At 43.7% G+C, this 20,168-nt stretch overlaps 1 protein-coding gene across 2 annotated transcripts in view; it reads right to left on the bottom strand.

The window, feature by feature from the left end:
* Nucleotides 1-20,168, bottom strand: part of IQCK (IQ motif containing K) — a 161,499-nt gene that overhangs the window by 132,887 nt on the left and 8,444 nt on the right. Inside the window, exons 3-5 of one of the 2 annotated variants that reach the window (XM_070779747.1) lie at nt 11,475-11,603; nt 8,836-8,965; nt 7,976-8,073 (exon numbers count right to left, since the gene is read on the bottom strand). In XM_070779747.1, coding sequence (XP_070635848.1) covers nt 7,976-8,073; nt 8,836-8,947 — 210 coding nt within the window. In that variant the 5' untranslated portion in view covers nt 8,948-8,965; nt 11,475-11,603. The remainder of the gene's footprint in view (nt 1-7,975; nt 8,074-8,835; nt 8,966-11,474; nt 11,604-20,168) is intronic. The other variant, XM_070779746.1, reaches the window with a different exon arrangement.

The following is a 20,168-nucleotide window of genomic DNA, read 5'->3' as shown; positions in this document are numbered from 1 at the left end:
GGCTCAGCCACTTACTTAGTTGTGCACTTGGTTTGTTGATTAACCCTGGTGCTGCATGGCCCTCATCTGTAAGACATCGAGAATAGCACCCACATCAGAAGACTATTGGGAGGATTAAATGAACTTCTATGGCTAAGGTGCTTAGAACAATGTCTGGCACAAAGTACTGGCTCTCAATGTGCTGGAAAACTACTATTCTTGAATTCCAGTCTCTTTTTCAACTCTGGCTCTCTACTGGCTATGAGGCTTCTTCAATTTTAGAGGATTTGCTCCTTACTCAGCTCTAGCTCCAGGGCACTGGACAGATCAGAGCAGCCTCCCCATGGTCTACCTCCCTCCAGGGGTGGCAAATCCAGACAGAGCAGGTACAATTAGTAAACAACCTCTTGCATGTAACAGCTATGTGCTCCTATAACTTAATTGCCATCTGAAAAGTAAACTCTGACTTTTGCACAATCAGTGGTGCAGTGGCAAAGAACACTCCTGCCAAAGCAGGAGACATAAGAGATATGGGTTTGATCTCCAGGTTGGGAAGATCCCCTGGAGGAATGCATGGCAACCCACTCCAGTAGTCTTGCTCAGAGAATTCCATGGACAGAGGAGCCTGCTGGGCTTCAGTCCAAAGAGTTACGGAGTCGGACATGACTGAAGTGACTTAGCATGCTCGCATATTCATATATTTATCTCACAAATATTTAGTGAGTCCCTACCTTTCTGGGTTCCAAAATCACTGCAGGTGGTGACTGCAGCCATGAAATTAAAAGATGCTTGCTCCTTGGAAGAAAAGTTATGACAAACCTAGACAGCATATTAAAAAGCAGAAACATCACTTTGCTGACAAAGATCCGTATAGTCAAAGCTATGGTTTTTCTCATATCCATGTGTACAGATATGAGAATTGGACCATAAAGAAGATTGAGTGCTGGAGAATTGATGCTTTCAAACTGTGGTGCTGAAGAAGAAGACTGAGAGTCCCTTGGACAGTGAGGAAACCAAACCAGTCAATCCTAAAGGATTCTGAATATTCATCAGAAGGACAGATGCTGAAGCTGAAGCTCTAATACTTCAGCCTGATGCAGAGCTCAGATGCTGAAGCTGAAGCTCTAATATTTTGGCCTGAAGCTCCAATACTTAAGCCTGATGCAAAGAGCTTTACCAATGACCAGGGTCATTGGTAAAGACCCAGATGCTGGGAAAGACTAAGGAGAGGAGAAGGGGGCGACAGAGAATGAGATGGTTAGATGGCATCACTGACTCAATGGACATGAGTTTGAGCAAACTCCGGGAGATAGTGAAGGACAGGGAAGCCTGGCATGCTTCATTCCATGGGGACGCAGAGTCAGACATGACTTAGCGACTGAACAACAACTATGTTCCAGGCACTGCTGAAACAATATCATAGAACAAAACAGAAAATAAGGAAAGCAAGAAGAAATAACTAGAACTCAGCATTTTAAAGGCAAAACACAAGTCAGCAATTACTTGTAAGCTGCTGTTCAAGATATAATTTGAATGGCCCTAATAAACAATGAATTATGCTGCTGTTTCAGAGTCATTTGGAGGCAAGTTCAATTGTAGGTTACAGATAAGAATGCTCCGGTTATGTAATTCTGGCTGGAGGCTGGTTATCATTCGGTTTAAGCATCTATTCCCGACGACAGGATGTGAGGAACAGCTGAATGGAGAAAATGCAAATCTGTTGTGCATATCTGGATAAGAGGAGCTCCACTAGGATCTGACAAATGTTGAGATGGCAATAATGTAATTTTTAAGCCTGCAAAAATAACCCACAAAAAATAACCCAGCATGTGACATGGGGGTGGAGAGGGGAGGGAATTAAATTTAATTAAGAAATTCTAAAATCTTGAATCAAGAAATGAAAGAAGTAATAACAATTCACCCATCTTGCCTATTTGAGATACCAAGCTTCCAGATGAAGACTGCAGGAAGGTGGGGTAGGAAATTGACATTCAAGAGTGCCATGACCTGGATGAATACGGATAGTCAGTACTGAACTGCTGACATTCGTTTTACCAGCTTTTTCTGTTTATAGACCCTTCAGCAGAGCAACTTCTCAAGTTAATTAAAATAGGGATCTGCTCACTACAGTTTTTCTGGTTCAGTCAGGGCAACTGGTCTGCACCAGCATATCAGGAGAACGATGTAGGATCAAGGTTTCCCAGATTTGAATTCACTAGGCCTGTGTCTCACAACCAAGCATTTCTGCTGGAGCAATATGAAGAAAACCTTACAATTCTGTCTTTGTTTGGGTGAGAGGTGAGAAGCTTCCTTCCACTACCCCACCCACCAAAGGCTCCAAGTATCGGTTTAATTGCATTTCAAGGAAGGAAGGGTAAGCCGAATGCTGGACTTTTTTTTTGCTGAGTGGGTCAAGCAGCCTGACATGACATGGTCACGCAGCCAGATCTGAATTGTTCAGGATCCAAGGGGTCTGGAGAGGCTTGCGTGGGAGGAGGTGACTGGAGAGAACAGACATGGCTTTAGAGAGGATTAAATAAGAATTGCTTAAGAGATGCCAACAAAGCCCTCTTCCCACATCCCTATGAAATTACCAGCAAAATAAACCTTCTTGAAGTCCTTGTGTAATTAGATGTTTGAGGGAAGCTGGGACCAAGTGCTAAATGAGGCCTCAGGTAGCCAAGGAATAAAAGCAAGCCCACTTAGGTAACAGGTAACGTGTATAACCCATCCTATCTCGGGAGTACCTGTAGCCCAGTAATACTAATGATCAGTCAGTTAACATTTACTGAGTTCTTCCCACATTCCTGGGACTGCTCTAAGCACTTTGTATGCACTACCTCATTTCATCAGCATGATATCCCAGTGAAACTGTGCTCCATAGGGTTAACAGAAACTGGTGACTAATAGAAATTCTTGAGCTTGTCTTGAGCAGATAAGGGAACTACTTGTGAAAACCTCCTCTGCTTAGAACCTGCTTTCACTGATCAAGCTTGCCTTAATTATTTTTGCAGATTGCATATCCTCCAAGCTTCATTTAGCCTAGATAATATATCAGAAGACTTCATCACTGCTCCCTGTAGATAACACCTCTGATGTACAAGTTGCTATAATAACAGTGGCTTGAGCTGTTTTTCAGAAATTTGGAGTCAGTTTTTGTCCAGTTCAAGCCAACGCTAAAACTGCACCTACACAGGTGTCCAGTGAATGACCTTTTGATGTCAGAGAGCCAAACACTCTACCCTCAGATCAGGCTACCACCTCTATTTTCTGAACATGTGTCACATGAAGAAGCATATAACTCAGATATACCTGTGTAGAACAGTGACTGTCTTTTGTCTTGTTCTTGTTTAGTCACTAAGTTGTGTCTGACTCATTTGCAACCCCATGGACATAGCCCACCAGGCTCCTCTGTCCATAGGATTCTCCAGGCAAAAATACTAGAGTAAGTTGCTATTTCCTTCTCCAGTGGATCTTCCTAACCCAGGGATCAAACCCAACTCTCCTGCTTGGCAGGTGGATTCTTTACCACTGAGCCACCAGGGAAGCCCAGCATGGTCTTACTAAAATTAAAAATACCATTTAACAAAGTTAGTAGGCCAAAGCATTAAGAGTCTAAACTGAAGTGAGTAGTCTGTCTGGGTTAAAATTGGCTCTATGATTTACTGGCTATGATTTTAGGCAAGGGACTTAAACTCTCTGAATTTCATTGTCTTATTTGTGAAAGAGAGGTAAATACTCTTAATCCTGTTAGGGAAAATTAAGACTGACATGCATGGAAAGCACTTATACTGCCTACACACATAGTAAGTGCCCAATGTTAGCATTATTAGTATTATGGGATGGAAAATCAAATCCAGTATTTGCAAAATGTCTACACTGTGTCGAATATCAAAGAAATAAAAATTCAATCTCCCTTTTCCTGCCTCCAGTCACCTGCCCCATACCTCTGACCCTATCAGTTCAGTTCAGTTCAGTCGCTCAGTCGTGTCCGACTCTTTGTGACCCCATGAGTCACAGCACGCCAGGCCTCCCTGTCCACCACCAACTCCCGGAGATCACTCAGACTCACGTCCATCGGGTCAGTGATGCCATCCAGCCATCTCATCCTCTGTCGTCCCCTTCTCCTCCTGCCCCCAATCCCTCCCAGCATCAGAGTCTTTTCCAATGAGTCAACTCTTCGCATGAGGTGGCCAAAGTACTTGAGTCTCAGCTTTAGCATCATTCCTTCCAAAGAAATCTCAGGGCTGATCTCCTTCAGAATGGACTGGTTGGATCTCCTTGCAGTCCAAGGGACTCTCAAGAGTCTTCTCCAACACCACAGTTCAAAACCATCAATTCTTTGGTGCTCAGCTTTCTTCACCGTCCAACTCTCACATCCATACATGACCACAGGAAAAACCATAGCCTTGACTAGACAGACCTTAGTTGGCAGAGTAATATCTCTGCTTTTCAATATGCTATCTAGGTTGGTCATAACTTTCCTTGAAAGGAGTAAGCATCTTTTAATTCATGGCTGCAGTCACCATCTGCAGTGATTTTGGAGCCCAAAAAAATAAAGTCTGACACTGTTTCCACTGTTTCCCCATCTATTTCCCATGAAGTGATGGAACCAGATGCCATGATCTTTGTTTTCTGAATGTTGAGTTTTAAGCCAACTTTTTCACTCTCCTCTTTCACTTTCATCCAGAGGCTCTTTAGTTCCTCTTCACTTTCTACCATAAAGGTGGTGTCATCTGCATATCTGAGGTTATTGATATTTCTCCCAGCAATCTTGATTCCAGCGTGTGCTTCTTCCAGTCCAGCGTTTCTCATGATGTACTCTGCATATAAGTTAAATAAGAAGGGTGACAATATACAGCCTTGACAGACTCCTTTTCCTATTTGGAACCAGTCTGTGGTTCCATGTCCAGTTCTAACTGTTGCTTCCTGACCTGCATACAAATTTCTCAAGAGGTAGATCAGGTGGTCTGGTATTCCCATCTTTTTCAGAATTTTCCAGTTGATTGTGATCCACACAGTCAAAGGCTTTGGCATAGTCAATAAAGCAGAAATAGATGTTTTTCTGGAACTCTCTTGCTTTTTTGATGATCCAGCGGATGTTGGCAATTTGATCTCTGGTTCCTCTGCCTTTTCTAAAACCAGCTTGAACAACTGAAAGTTCACAGTTCACGTATTGCTGAGGCCTGGCTTGGAGAATTTTGAGCATTACTTTACTAGCGTGTGAGATGAGTGCAACTGTGCGGTAGTTTGAGCATTCTTTGGCATTGCCTTTCTTTGGGATTGGAATGAAAACTGACCTTTTCCAGTCCTGTGGCCACTGCTGAGTTTTCCAAATTTGCTGGCATATTGAGTGCAGCACTTTCACAGCATCATCTTTCAGGATTTGAAATAGCTCAACTGGAATTCTATCACCTCCACTAGCTTTGTTCGTAGTGATGCTTTCTAAGGCCCACTACTCTTCACTGATAAATATCCCAAGCCCCTTGCCTTTGGGGAGGTGAATCTGAGCCTTGTTCTCCCATCTCCGTGCTTGGCTGCCTTGTGAAGAAACCCCTTCTCTGCTGTAAACACTGGCATCTTACTGTTTGCCTTGCTGTGCATCAGGCAGATGAACCGGGTTCAGTGACACCACGAGCGAGTGCTATTCTTCAGTTTACATGTAAGGAAAAGATGGTGACTCGGAAGGATGAAATGACTTACCCAAGTCTGTACAGCCAGCTAAGGTGGAGGTAAATGTCAAAACCAGGTAACCCTGACTCCAAAGATGAGTTCTGAGCCATGATGCTACAAACCAAAGCCCAATTTACTTGTTAATTGCATAATTAACATATAATGAGGGTTAGGTAGTGCAATTTGCCACCAACTGCTTTCTTATATTGACTAAACTCATCAAGTGGATGGAAGTCTTCTCTCACTCCCACTTCATGGTGTCCCCCCAGGGATGTGCCCAGGAGAACAGCCTTCCTAGGCAGAGGAGAGCTGAGTCTTGGTCAAGGACATAGTAGTGGAGGTGCTCCCCTGATGTCCAACCATGCACTCATTTAGTGAGGGCCAACTGTATGTTCACCAGGGGCTATGGTTCTGGGTAGAATATACGAGGCACTAAATAGAGATACAAAAATAAATCCGAGTATCTGTCCTCAAGGAACTTAAAATGCTGGAGAAACAGACATTTAAAATATGAAGTGCATTTATGGATCAAGAATGTCTTAATTAAGGATGTCTTAATTTTCCACAAGAAGAGAAATAGATGAAATACTCTGAAATCTGAGGGCTGGGTTCAATTGCTTCCAGTTTTGGAATAGTAGGCCTGAAAGAGAAGCCACAGTACTGAGTTTGGAAAAACAAGCAAAACTTAAATATGCAGAGAAAAAGAACTCAAGGATTTTTTCCTAAAAAAAAAGAAGAAGAAGGAACATATTCAGAGAAGTGTGGGACTGGTACAGGGACCTCCAAGTGGGTCTATCTGCTGGAATGGAGGGTATAATCCAGGAAGGAGAACAGAGTGATGAGGCTGGAAGGAAAGAGGGGAAAACCTGTGGAGGGTCCTGAAAGACAGGCTGAGGGGTCTTGGCCTCCTTATGTGGATCCATGGTTCTCAAATGGTGTGCCATGGCCCAGCAGTGTGCCCTAAACTCTTCCTTCACAGGTACGCTGCCTGGTTTCGGATCAATGCCTCATAATTCATTTCTTCTCCTACTGAAGACACAACTGTCACGGTGAGGCCTGTCAGAAGGAATGTTATGCTGAATGGATCAAGTTGTAGTGAATTAGGCTAAGAAATGAAGACAAGGAGGGGCAGTGCTAAAGCAAAATTGAGTGTTTGCTAGAGCATGTGAAAATGTTCTCTCTTCAACATATAAAATTATCAGGACAGTATATCTCCTATTCTTACAGAGATCCCATGCTGAAGGGCAACCAAGCAGATGATAACATCAACTGTGAATGCTTTAAAGACATCTGTCCAGCAGATTGGGGTTTGCATTGTAGTTATGGCCAATATTTTAAAACATCGTTTTGAATCATTTGATCTGGATCTGAATCCTAGCTCTGCTATTCACCCTTGATCAACTTTCTGAATCTCTCCATTCCTCTGTTTTCTCATCTGCAAATATGCAGATGATATGAATTACAGGAACCTCAAAGGACTGTTGAGAGAAGTAAATGAGGTCATTGATGATTAAGCCCTTAGCAGAGTTCCCAGCAGAGAAGGCAATGGCACCCTACTCCAGTACTCTTGCCTGGAAAATCCCATGGACTGGTGCCTGGTAGGCTGCAGTCCATGGGGTCGCACAGAGTCGGACCCGACTGAAGCGACTTAGCAGCTGAAGCAGAGTTCCCAGCATAGAGCAAGCACTTGATCAACGTTAATTGTTGTTTTATTCTCTGCGTGCAGGCCATCCAAAATTCTAGTCCTGTGCAGCGAACACACATACCCAATGTATCCTGTCAACAGCAGAAGAGAGTATTCACTTTGGGGTATTCATGTGGGGGGGCACCAGAATTGGAACTTGATACATACAGATAGCTAGCTAGCTACAGTGTGATAATGACTGGTCACTGAGGACTCGATTTGCGCCAGGGGAAGCATGGCAAGAAGCAAGTACATTCATGGCATTTGGCATGAAGTGGAGTAGGAAGAGGCCCAAGCTGGGAAGGTCAATCTGGAGCCAGATAAGAGGTAAGGAGAGCTATAATATGGGCTTGTCCTAACAGAAGCAGGCAACTCAAGAAACCTGGCAGATGCCAAATGCCCAGGAGAAGGGCAGGCAGGGAGGCCAAGCAAAGCAGAAAACCTCCCCATAGCCAAGCGGCCAGACAGATGGCAGTGCGTGTGTGTGCACAGCTAGACGTCCTGGCTGGAGCTGGGTAAGTGACCAAAACACAGGCTTTCTCTCCCAAAGGGATTGTTTTGAAAACAACCACCTGATGGTATAATGAGCTATCATCTGATAAAAATGAATTATTATTTAGAAATAAACAAACAACTGACCTCAAAACATTTTTCTTTCTTTGCTTGGTGAAGCAGGCTAGCCATTCCGGGCAGCAGAACTGGAAAGATGAACATTTCCAAAAACTCTTTGGGGGAACCTAAAAAAAAAACAAAACATTCCCATCCCAAATCCCAAATGGCCCAAGTTAATCTGGGAGGAACATTTGCTTCTGAACCAAAAAAAGGTACTCTCCATTAAACAACATGACCATAAATGTTACATTTGACTCCAGACTGCTGAGTTGGGCTCTATTACTGAAGAAACTTAAAATATCCCCGAGTCTGGTGGGGCTGTAGACCGGGTCCCACTCAGGGTTGGGGTCACAGGCACAGCCAGGGGCCCAGCTCAGCTGGAGGGAAATACACAAGGGGGGCATGGTGGGAACTGAGGCCACAGGGGAACAGGGCAGGGTACGAGGTTCGGCTCCTTAGGGCACAGTGATGGTGGTTGCCAAGGCCCAAAGTACACTGGCTGAGGGAACAGAACAAGCCAGCAGGAGAGGGCCTGGCACCAGGGGGGAGGAGGAATGGGAACTCAGGGAGGAAGACAAGGACACCTACGTCTCTGGCTTCTACACACCAAGCAAGACAGCATGATATTTTCTTTTACTCTGTACGTTTTCCCCCTTTGTATTTAACGTAGAACCTAGGTATGCTTGTTATTGATCATCTTTATATTAATACATTTCAACCTTAAAGATACATCAGTGGAATAAAGGACACTTTAATTAAAACAAGAACACATTCTTTCTTATTATGTGGTCTCCCTGAGTTCTATCTGTCCACCCGGTCCCCACCCCATGATTTCCCAAAGTTACAAGTCCCAAACCATAGACCTGAGATCTCACTTCCTTACGTACATGTTTTTGGGTCAACTGTTTCCCGTTTCACTTGAGAACAGGATGCTTGTGAGGCCACGGTTAGACGAGGAACTGGATAAAGGTGTTCTGCATTGAAGCCATGGAAAACCATTTCCTCCAATGGCGACACCTGGGGTGGTGGTGCGAGAATCAATTCACATTGTTTAAATAACTGTATTTTCTTTTATAATCTAACAAAGAATAAAATTCTGTGTCAGACTTTAGATTCGAGGGGGCATACTGAGCACAAATCTTTCTATTTCTTCTCTCCCAAGACACCTATAAATGACAATCAAGAAATAAACCCCCAACAAAGAACAAAAAAGCAGAAACATCACTTTGCTGACAAAGGTCCGTCTAGTCAAAGCTATGGTTTTTCCACTAGTCATGTATGGATGTGAGAGCTGGACCATACAGAAGGCTGAGTGCTGAAGAATTTATGCTTTCAAATTGTGGTCCTGGAGAAGTCTCCTGAGAGTCCCTTGGACTGCAAGGAGATCAAACCAGTCAATCCTAAAAGAAATCAATCCAAATCTTCATTGGAAGGACTGATGCTGAAGCTGAAGCTCCAATACTTTGGCCACCTGATGCGAAGAACTGACTCATTGGGAAAGACCCTGATGCTGGGAAAGATTGAAGGCAGGAGGAGAAAGGGGTGACAGAGAATGAGATGGTTGGATGGCATCATCGACCCGAGGGACATGAGTTTGATCAAACTCTGGAAGACAGTAAAGGACAGAGGAGCCTGGTGTGGTGCAGTCCATGGGGTCGCCAAGAGTCGGACATGACTTAGCAACTAAACAACAAGAAAGAATAGGAGGGCTGTCAGTAGGTGAGAGATCTTCAAACATTTCCAAAAGAAGCAGGATAAAGCCTGTTGTCCGATAATGGAGGAGCGGCAGCTCAGAATCCACAGGAGGAAACTGCCCTCAGAAGGCAAGAGTCCATGTTCCCACCAGAATGCTCAGAGGCTTCAGTGCTCCAAAATTCAACTCCACAGAGTGTGGAGATGAGCAATGAAGCAATATACAGGTGAGGTTATGTGAAAATCCGGCTGGGGTTCCCTGCCCCTCCGTCACCCCTCCCCCTGCCCCGGTCAGCGTACATAACGCTACATTCACAGCAGCCCGTTGTATCTTGCTCTCCCTCCTTTCCAATGAATCTTTTGTAACCAATTTAAACAAACAGCCTGGGAAAGAGTACAACTACTCAGGGTGCCAGGTCCGCAGTCAAAAGATAAAAAAAAAAAAAAAAAACACAAACCCCAACATTGATTTGGAGTCTCCCAGCTCAGTTCCCAAATAGGGACTCCCTGCCTGCCAACCCTGAAGAAAAGTCCTCCAGAGGACAATCTTCCACCATGAGCTCCCAGTCAGTGTTTCTATTCATAGAAGTGACCCATCCAGAAAACAAACCTACCTGTATGGCAGGGAAAAAAAAAAAAACCCACCTCTTTGTAGGAAAATCCACCAAGGCCTGCATTTTAAATTTTGAATAAAAAAAGCAGAACTTTCTACATAGGTGAGGAACATCAACAGCATAAAAGACAAAGATCAAGATCTATAAAGAATATTTGTGAAAAGGCACAAATAATTCAGGGAAGAAAACTGCAATTAGTATTTGCGGAGAAACTTGAAAAAGCACTGCATCCATAAAGCAAGAACAGGATGCTAGGAAAAAGGAAAAATCACAGGCCATGCAAGTTCTTAGACACAGAATCTCTAACAGGGGCAGCTGTAGTGAGATACTGGAAGTCTGCTGCTGCTGCTAAGTCACTTCAGTTGTGTCCAACTCTGTGCGACCCCATAGACGGCAGCCCACCAGGCTCCCCCTTCCCTGGGATTCTCCAGGCAAGAACACTGGAGTGGGTTGCCATTTCCTTCTCCAATGCATGAAAGTGAAAAGTGAAAGTGAAGTCATTCAGTCGTGTCCGACCCTTAGCGACCCCATGGACTGCAGCCTACCAGGCTCCTCTGTCCATGGGATTTTCCAGGAGACTAGGTTTTGGACCCATTCCAGTGACACTGCTCATCCCTCATAGCCTTACCTTTTTATTTTAAACTCCATTAAGACCTATTTTATTCCCAAGTATATTGCCTTAAGTAAGTATTAGTCACTCAGTCGTGCCCGACTCTTCTCGACCCCATGGACTGCAGCCCATGAAGCTCCTCTGTGTCATTTCCTTCTCCAGGGAATCTTCCCAACCCAGGAATCAAACCCAGGTCTCCTGCACTGCAGGCAGATTCTTTACCGACTGAGCTACAAGGGAAGCATCAATATTGCCTTAGGGCCTCCCTTTCTGATGCCCTGTCCTTGGCCCTCTCTCTTCCTTAGTACAACTTTAGCCCACCCAGCTATGCAAAAAGAAATCTGCTCCATCTGCAAAACTGCCCCCAACATGGAAGCGACACTGAATTCACTGGAAAGGTCTTCTTCATCTAGGATCTCATTTGAGCCCTACAAAGGCCCTGTGAGTCAGTCAAGGATGACCTGCTCCATTTAACGGATGCAGAAACTGAGACTCAGAGTGGTTATGTGATGCCCTTTAAGCAGCAGAGTTGGGACTGGCCACTTCTGGTTCTGGTTCCAGGGCCTTTCCTTTCCCCACTTCCCGATTCATGACACTGTCTGATGCTCACCAGTTGTCAATGCTGTTCTCCAGTTAGAACCTTTCAGTTAGGTTGGGGCCCAGGTGATACTCACAGTAACCACAGCGTCTTGTTTGACTTTATATCCTTCAGGAAAGGGAGGAAGCTCAGCTTCATACTCTGCAGGGAGTGGAGGAAAAAAAAAAAAAAAAGACCCTCAATTCCATACTTCATTAAAGCTTGATGTTATTTCGTTTCCTCTGAATAAAATATTCTTAAATTTTATTTTGGTTAGTGGTTTACAAAAGTGAAAAAACAACAAACAGGGTGTTTATTTAAATGGCTGAGAGATGATTCTTCTCTTGCATGAAATAGTCTAGGCTTTATATAAGAGTTTGAGACTCTTCCTAAGCAGGTAGATTTAGATTTTGCCTCCCAAGTTATGCTAATGACAAGGGATAAAAGAGGAAGAAAATGAAGAGCATGGCTCAGCATACAGGAAGGAGAGGGGAGAAAAGGAAGAAGAAAATGTTGTGTATAGGAGGGCAGAATAAAAGAGACAGAGGCAAGATGAGCCATCTCAGGCATTTCTGGGGATGGGCGTGAAGTTAAGACTGCCAGATCCGGACACACAGCTAGAAAAGCAATCCCATAAACCCTTGCTAGTCAAAGCATTGTCCACAGACCAGCAGCATCAGCATTCCTGGGGAATTAAAAACACAGCTAAGGGACTTCCCTGATGGCTCAATGGTAAAGAATCTGCCCGCCAGGGCAGGAGACAGAGGTTCAATCCCTGATCTGGGAAGATTCCATACACCTTGAGGCAATTAAGCCCGTGTGCCACAATTATTAAGTTTGTGCCCTAGAGCCTGTGCAACTGCAACAGGGGAGTAGCCCCTGCTCACTGCAAGTAGAGAACGCCCTCAGGTAACAACGGAGACCCAGCACAGACAAAAATAAATAAATAAAAATTATATATATATTACATATGTACACATATAATATATATATAATGAAACTAAAGTTGGAGAGGTCCTACCGCAACCTCCATTAAGTTTCCATCTTTGCTATACATTAGAATCACCTGGTAGCTCTTTGAAAATGCTAATGTCTTGGCCCAACCCCAGAAATTTTTATTCCAATAGGTCTGAGGCAAGAATCAGAAGATCAATATTTTTATAGTCGTCAGCTGATTCTAACATGCAGTGAGATGGAGAATGATTGCCAGGTTTCAAGACTGATCACAGTTAACCTGCTGCGGAGCTCAATGCAAAGAACATTCTGCACAAGTTCTACGACAGCTATTGCTGAAACAGAAAATGCCCATGGCTGTATTAGTTCCGCCCCCAAGGGAAAGACCGGTAAAATATTTCTGGAAAGGTCAGTGTTTCAAAGGCAATCACATAGTTGCTTTGTAGTGATGAAGGAAAACAAAATTTCTGGGTAAAATGGAACTGTTGCAGTTGTACTGGAGGCAAATTTTATTCCATCATCTAGTTCCTTATCTGGAGAAGGCAATGGCACCCCACTCCAGTACTCTTGCCTGGAAAATCCCATGGACGGAGGAACCTGGTAGGCTGCAGTCCATGGGGTCGCTAAGAGTCAGACACGACTGACTTCACTTTCACTTTTCACTTTCACGCATTGGAGAAGGAAATGGCAACCCACTCCAGTGTTCTTGCCTGGAGAATCCCAGGGAAGGGGGAGCCTGGTGGGCTGCCGTCTATGGGGTCGCACAGAGTCAGACACGACTGAAGAGACTTAGCAGCAGCAGTTCCTTATCAAGTAGTAGAGAAATTCTCAACTTTTTTTTAACTCTTAGGTATCAGACTGGGAACAAGTACGTCAGGATGCAGGTTATTAGCAATTTAATAGGTTTCTAGTGCTGTCTAACAAACTACCACAAACTTAGCAACTTTAAATAATGCAGATTTATTATCTCACACTTCCCGAGGGTCAGGGTTTCATCAGATTGAAATCAAGGTGTGAGCCATGACTGTGATCTCATCTGACAGCTGGAGTCCTCTTCCAAGTTCACTGACAGTTGGTGGGATTCAGTTTCTTGTGGATATAGGTCTGAAGTCCCAGTTTTCTTTTGGGTTGTTATGAAAACTGCTCTCAGCTTCTAAAGGCTTGCTACCCTCAGATCCTTGCCACAATAGCTCACTCATGGTTATTTGCGTATTCAAAGCAAGCAGAAGTCTCTTCTGCTTGAATCTGACTTCTTTTAAGGACTCACCTGATTAAGCCAGGCCCACCTACAATAATCTCCCCAATTTAGAGTCAATTGAGGGAATTCCCTGGTGGTTCAGTGGTGAGGACTCTGAGCTTCCAGTGCCAGAGCTCTGGGTTCAATCCCTGGCCAGGGGAACTAAGATTCCATAAGCTGCATGGTGCAGCCAAAAACAAAACAAAACTACAGATTCAATTTAGAAAAAAAAGATAATCTCAATAGATTATACACTTAAATTAGATATAGAAAATCCTTTGACACTAATCCCTGGATTAGTATCTGACTGGACAACTGGGAGGTATGTGCACTAGGGGCAGGAATCTTGGGGACCATCTGAGAATTCTGCCCACCACAGTAGCTCTAGTTCTGCCACTTTATTTTTTCCTCTCAAGCAAAAAATGTAAATTCACTGTCGTCCTCCAACATTTTGAGAATCACCAATGTGGTGTAAAAATTGTTTGTTTGGATTTAAGATACATATACAGTTACAGGTTTCCCGGTAGCTCAGCTGGTAAAGAATCCGCCTGCAATGTGGGAGACCTGGGTTCAATCCTTGGGTTGGGGAGATCCCCTGGAGGAGGGCATGGCAACCCAGTCCAGTATTCTTGCCTGGAGAATCCCCATGGACAGAGGAGCCTGGCTGGCTTCAGTCCACGGGGTCACAAAGAGACAGACACGGCTGAGTGACAAAGCACAGCATAGCATATATTTATAGCTTTGATTACAAAAGCAACACGTTTATTGTGAGAAAAATTCCAAATAACACAGAGTTGTCTTATCACACCTAATCCCATTATGGCTGCTGCTGCTGCTGTTGCTAAGTCACTTCAGTCGTGTCCGACTCTGTGCGACCCCATAGACAGCAGCCCACCAGGCTCTGCCGTCCCTGGGATTCTCCAGGCAAGAACACTGGAGTGGGTTGCCATTTCCTTCTCCAATGCGTGAAAGTGAAAAGTGAAAGTTAAGTCGCTCAGTCGTCTCCGACTCATAAATATTGTTGGAATTGGCATAGATTCATCCAAGTCTTTTTCAGTGCATTTACTAACATTTGTACATATTTCACAAATACATTCATTTACTTTATATCTCCTAGACTAGGTCAAATCATCCAAGCATAGAACCTGATAAACACCATGTCCTTATTCTGCAAAGCTTATATCAAGTCTTATTCTTATTTGAAATTTATAAAAATTATCGAATATCTCTTTTAATAGACTGGTTTTCTTTGGGGGCGGGCAGGGATGTACCTGGTCTGTTTGTGCTCACCATCATATTCCCAAAGAATATGAAGCTGAATGAATATATTTTTTTTTAAGAAAAACTGTGGCCATTCTGCACAGCATGCGGGATCTTAGTTCCCCTACCAAGCATCAAACACATGCCCCTGCATTAGAAGTGCCAAGTCTTAACCACTGGACTACCAGAGAATTCTGAAACTGAATGAATGATGCAATCAATGAATGCATGAACAAAGCAAATATTACAGCAAGTTACTTCTGACTCTTTGTCAATTCACTGTATTTGTGAGAGCCCATTGTGTGCCAGGATCCATTCTATGTCCTGATGTGGAATTCTTTCAGTGCTGCTACTATACAGTGTGCCTCATTTATTCAACCAGTGTACTTAGTGGGCTTTTAGATTGCTTCCAATTTTTCATTATTACAATGCCACTATAAGCATCTTTATACATTATACCATCGATCAGAAAGGAAGTGCTTTTGTAGAATTAACTCTTAGATGTGAAATTGTTCTTTCAAATGAAAAAATGATTTAAATTTTGGGCCAAATTGCCCTCCAAAAGGTTTACAGTAATTCATACTCCTAAACCTGTCTGTTCTTCTCAGGTATAATCTATCTTACACATATATAAATTATATTTTACTTTTATCTATATTTCTTTAACCATTACTTATTTGCCATTTATATTTTTCCCAAGCAGAAATTTGATGGAAAATATACAAACTTTTTCATCATACAACCACGAAAGATATAGTTATGATTCTGCATATGATTCTGCAGAAGTATGGGGAAATAATTAGCTTCAGGATGATCTGATGTTTTTATTTCAAGCCTCTGTAATGTTTAAGAGAATTTGGCATATTTGAGAATTTAACACTGCTATCACTTTGTGATTTCAATTAAAACATAATTGATTAAAGACTGATGCTTTTTACATTGAAAGCTTTATGAATTTGATTAACTTTGTAAAGAGAACTGAAGAAAAATTTGCTGGTTTGGCATTAGAAATTTTTAAGAAAATCAGGTGTATTATGTGTATAAATGTTTACAATCTTTTTAATTTAAATTTATTTAATTAGAGGCTAATTACTTTACAATATTGTATTGGTTTTGCCATACATCAACATGAATCTGCCACGGGTGTACACGTTTCCAATCCTGAACCCCCCTCCCACCTCCCTCCCCATACCATCCCTCTGGGTCATCCCAGTGCACCAGCCCCAAGCATCCTGTATCCTGCATCAAACCTGGACTGGTGATTCGTTTCTTATATGATATTATACATGTTTCAATGCCATTTTCCCAAATCATCCCCCCTGCCCCCCGCCTCTCCCACAGAGTCCAAAAGACTGTTCTATACATCTGTGTCTCTTTTGCTGTCTCACATACAGGGCTGTCGTTACCATCTTTCTAAATTCCATATATATGCATTAGTATACTGTATTCAGCAGATGAATGGACAAGAAAGCTGTGGTACATATACATAATGGAGTATTACTCAGCCATTAAAAAGAATACATTTGAATCAATTCTAATGAGGTGGATGAAACTGGAGTCTATTATGCAGAGTGAAGTATGCCAGAAAGAAAAACACCAATACAGTATACTAATGTTTACAATCTTTTAGTTACTTAAGCTTATAAACTGGATTCCAGGTCTCTCCCACTTTTCAAGTTTGCTTTTTGCACTTCACTTTGACAAAAGATCTACCTGTGTTCACTAACCAAAATTAGTCCAAAGAGCATTGTTGTTTTTATGAGAAAAGATGAAAACTGAAAAAGAACATTCAGTTTGTTGTGCAGTGAACTGTTGTAGAGGAAGTGTGTACCCCAAGCAGTGGAGTTCAGTTCAGTTCAGTTCAGTTGCTCAGTCGTGTCTGACTCCGCGACCCCTTGAACCGCAGCACATCAGGCCTCCCTGTCCATCACCAACTCCCGGAGTTTACCCAAACTCATGTCCATTAAGTCGGTGATGCCATGCTTCTTCCCTGGGACTACACTGAACTCAGCATCAAGCTGCCATAGCTTTGAATTCTCTGTGAACACTGTGCTTTTTCTCGATTTATTTTATGCATCCTTTAGCAAAATGTGACCTAAGGTATAATTACTTCTTCACTTATGCCGTTTTGGCTTCTGAAAGGTTGCATAGGAATTCTCTCTACTTTTGGATAGCAGGGGAAACCTGAAATTGTTAGGAGAATTTGATGTTACATATTTGTTAAACAAACAGTAATCCAAGAACAAATAAAAGTAGATGTTCATTTTACACAATGAAGGCAACATTATGCAAGAGGCAGAGCAGAAACAGCCTGTAACTCTGTTGGTGGAACAGAACCCTTGCGCTCAAATTGGATCCTGCTCCCCACCCTGCCATGCTCGAGGGATGTGACATAATGAAATGTCTTTATTGCTCAGGCCACTATTGGTAGGGCTTTCTGTGATTTGCAGCTGAACATGTTTCTAACTGAAACAGCCATTAAAATGCAATGTTCCCCAACAGTGGCCTACTGGAAATGGATGAACCAGGAAGGTGGAGGCTGGAAGTGAATCCAGTGAACACTTGGCCAGCATACACTGTGGTAAAGGGCTGAGCAAGGTGCTGGAGGGACAGATGAAGACGGCAGATGAGCTGGTTTGGTGAGGGGATGGATGGTAAGAGCCAGCAGTTACGAGGTGTGAAAGCAAAGTTGTAGAGGGCTGCACTCAGGAAGCACCAAGAAGAGGCTTCAAAATCAGTGTGAAGAATAATAGAAGGCTTTCCAGAAGAGAGGTCACTTGGGCTTGAGTCTTAAAAGATAAAGATAGAAGAAAGCAGAGATTGTCCAGTGAGAGGCAAAGCTTGTGCAAAGGCTCAGAGGAATGGAACAGCACAGTGTGTTGGAAGGCATGGTTTCCTATGGCTAAAGGTACACAGCACAGGACAGTGGTACTGGGGCTTAGTCACTTGCCAGGAGAGCTTATTTAAAATGCAGAGCTTAGGGACTCACCCCCAAGGAACAGGGGTGAGTCATCACACCAAAGGAACTTGCACATTAGCAAGTGTCTGGGAGATTGTGACATAGGTGCCCCAGGTCTACCTTTCGAACCACGCTGGTGTGTTGCTTAAGGGCTTAAACTTGAATGTCGCACATATCCGAGTTGGAGTCTGATTCCACCACTCACTTGGGGCAAGTTTAAGCTCTCTATGCCTCAATTTCCTTATCTGTTTAAACCACCAAGTTGCTATGAGGTTTAGACAAGAGGAAAATCAAGCACCTAGCACAGTGCCTGGCACATAAAGGGCAGCTCTGTAAATGTTAACCATTAGGATGATTCAGATAAATGATAGGTGATGAACCTAAAAAAAGAGAGACAGAGACCAAATTATTGTTTTTTGATTTTCTTTATTATTGGCTGGGTCTTCGTTGCTTCGAGGGCTTTTCTCTAGTTGCAGTGAGCAGGGGCTACCCTCTGGTTGCGGGGCGCTGGCTTCTCGTCGTGGTGGCTTCTCTTGCTGTGGAGCTCAGGCTCTCGGGCCCATGTGCTTCGGCAGTTGCGGCACGTGGGCTCAGTAGTTGTGGCTTCCAGGCTCTAGAGCACAGGCTCAACAGTTGTGGCTCATGGGCTTACTTGCTCCACAGCACATGGGATCTTCCCACATGTTCGATCAGGGATGGAACCCATGCCTCCTGCCCTGGCTGGTGGATTCTTTACCACTGAGCCACCAAGGAAGTCTGAGACCAAATTATTAAAGGGCTTAGATGTTAAGCTAAAAAGCTTATATTCACCATGAAAGCTGTGATAATCATTCTAGGTCATGGGATGATGTGATCAGATTTTGAGAGAGCTTCTTGTGGAAAGATAGTCTGGAAGGAAGCCCTTCCCAATTATAAAGCTACAGCAGTGATCTAAACAGGCAGTGGTAAGGGCCCATGAGAACCAGGGGGTGGGGAGTTGGGGCTCACAGGAGATGTGGAGTCAGTAGGATCTATAGGGATTAGAGAATCAATGCAGGGACCATGAAAAGTGAAAGGGACACATATAAGAGGAACTGCTGATTTCTGAACTGGCAGTCTATGATGGAAAATAATTGTTGGTGTCTTGAACAGTGCCTGGGGTCAATGCCTGGCCCAACACGGGTAGATATGATGACTGACGTATGAGAACGATTTCATCAGAGCCGTGAAATAGGAGCTGATGGGCTTATAGAGGAATGGGAATGACAGCGGTGTTGAAATCAAGCAAGACTCTATGGTATTAGCCCACCATCTCCTCCACTTTCCTTCTGTTTGTGGACAAACTTTAGCCAAAAAATAATCAGAGAAGTGAGAAAATGCAGAAACGGAGGAAAGCAGTCCAACAAAACTAAATAATAATGGTTTAGTCATTAAGCGTAGTCAGGGACCTTTAGTTCCATCTCAAGAAGGACTATAGATAATATTCTGACCCATATTCTGTAAGCTGTCTTACAAGTACTGATATACCCACCACGCAGGGGAAGAAGTTAACTATATGATGACCAGACTGCAGCCATAAGCTGCCACAATTCCAAGAACTGACCTCAAGCAAATGGGAACAAACCGACCCTGGAACTGAAGATTAACTGTACTCTACCAAACAATCAAGATGATCCTGGCCTGACCACTGGTGACCAATTTCAAGATGACTGTCACAGCTGATTGTGCTATTTCTGCATGTAGCCCTCTCCCTCAGCCTACTGGTTGGGCAGGGGTGGGGGGCAGAGGTAGGGAGTTGGCCTTTGGACAGGAGTCTGCCTCCCCCACGGCCCCCACCCCCCACCCACAGGCTGCCAGCATCCAAAATAAAGCATACTTTCCTTTCCACCAAACTTGCCTCTTTATTGGCTTTTGAGTGATGAGTAGCCAGACCCCACTTCTGGTGGCAGTGCAAACAAGAGTTCTTTTTGGAAGTTCAGCTGAGAGGGCATGAGGGACAGACAAGAGCTAGAAGACGACAGGGGCCAAGGGAGAGGCTTTCCCCAAGCTAACTGACTACAGGATGCTTGGAGGGAAAAGCCAGCAGTGGAGTTAAAAGATGTAGGAGAGATGAGTGATAGAGCAGGATCCGAGGACACCAAGAGGAAGGTACCAAAGCACAGATGCAGGGCTGAGCTGTGTGGGAAGCGAGATAAATACTTCTTCTGTGTATGCAGACACAAATCTGTCTGCTGGTATTTGCAAGTTGGAGGATTCTCTCCCTACTCCTGATCACCTGCCTAGTTTCAGTGAATGCCTCCTTCATCTGTCAAATGGTTTCACCAAGTCAGAGGAGTGG

This window comes from Bos indicus, chromosome 25 (genome assembly GCF_029378745.1).
Source record: "Bos indicus isolate NIAB-ARS_2022 breed Sahiwal x Tharparkar chromosome 25, NIAB-ARS_B.indTharparkar_mat_pri_1.0, whole genome shotgun sequence".
NCBI lineage: Eukaryota > Metazoa > Chordata > Mammalia > Artiodactyla > Bovidae > Bos > Bos indicus.
Note: the sequence above shows the minus strand (reverse complement) of the source record. Positions and strands in the feature narration are given on the sequence as shown.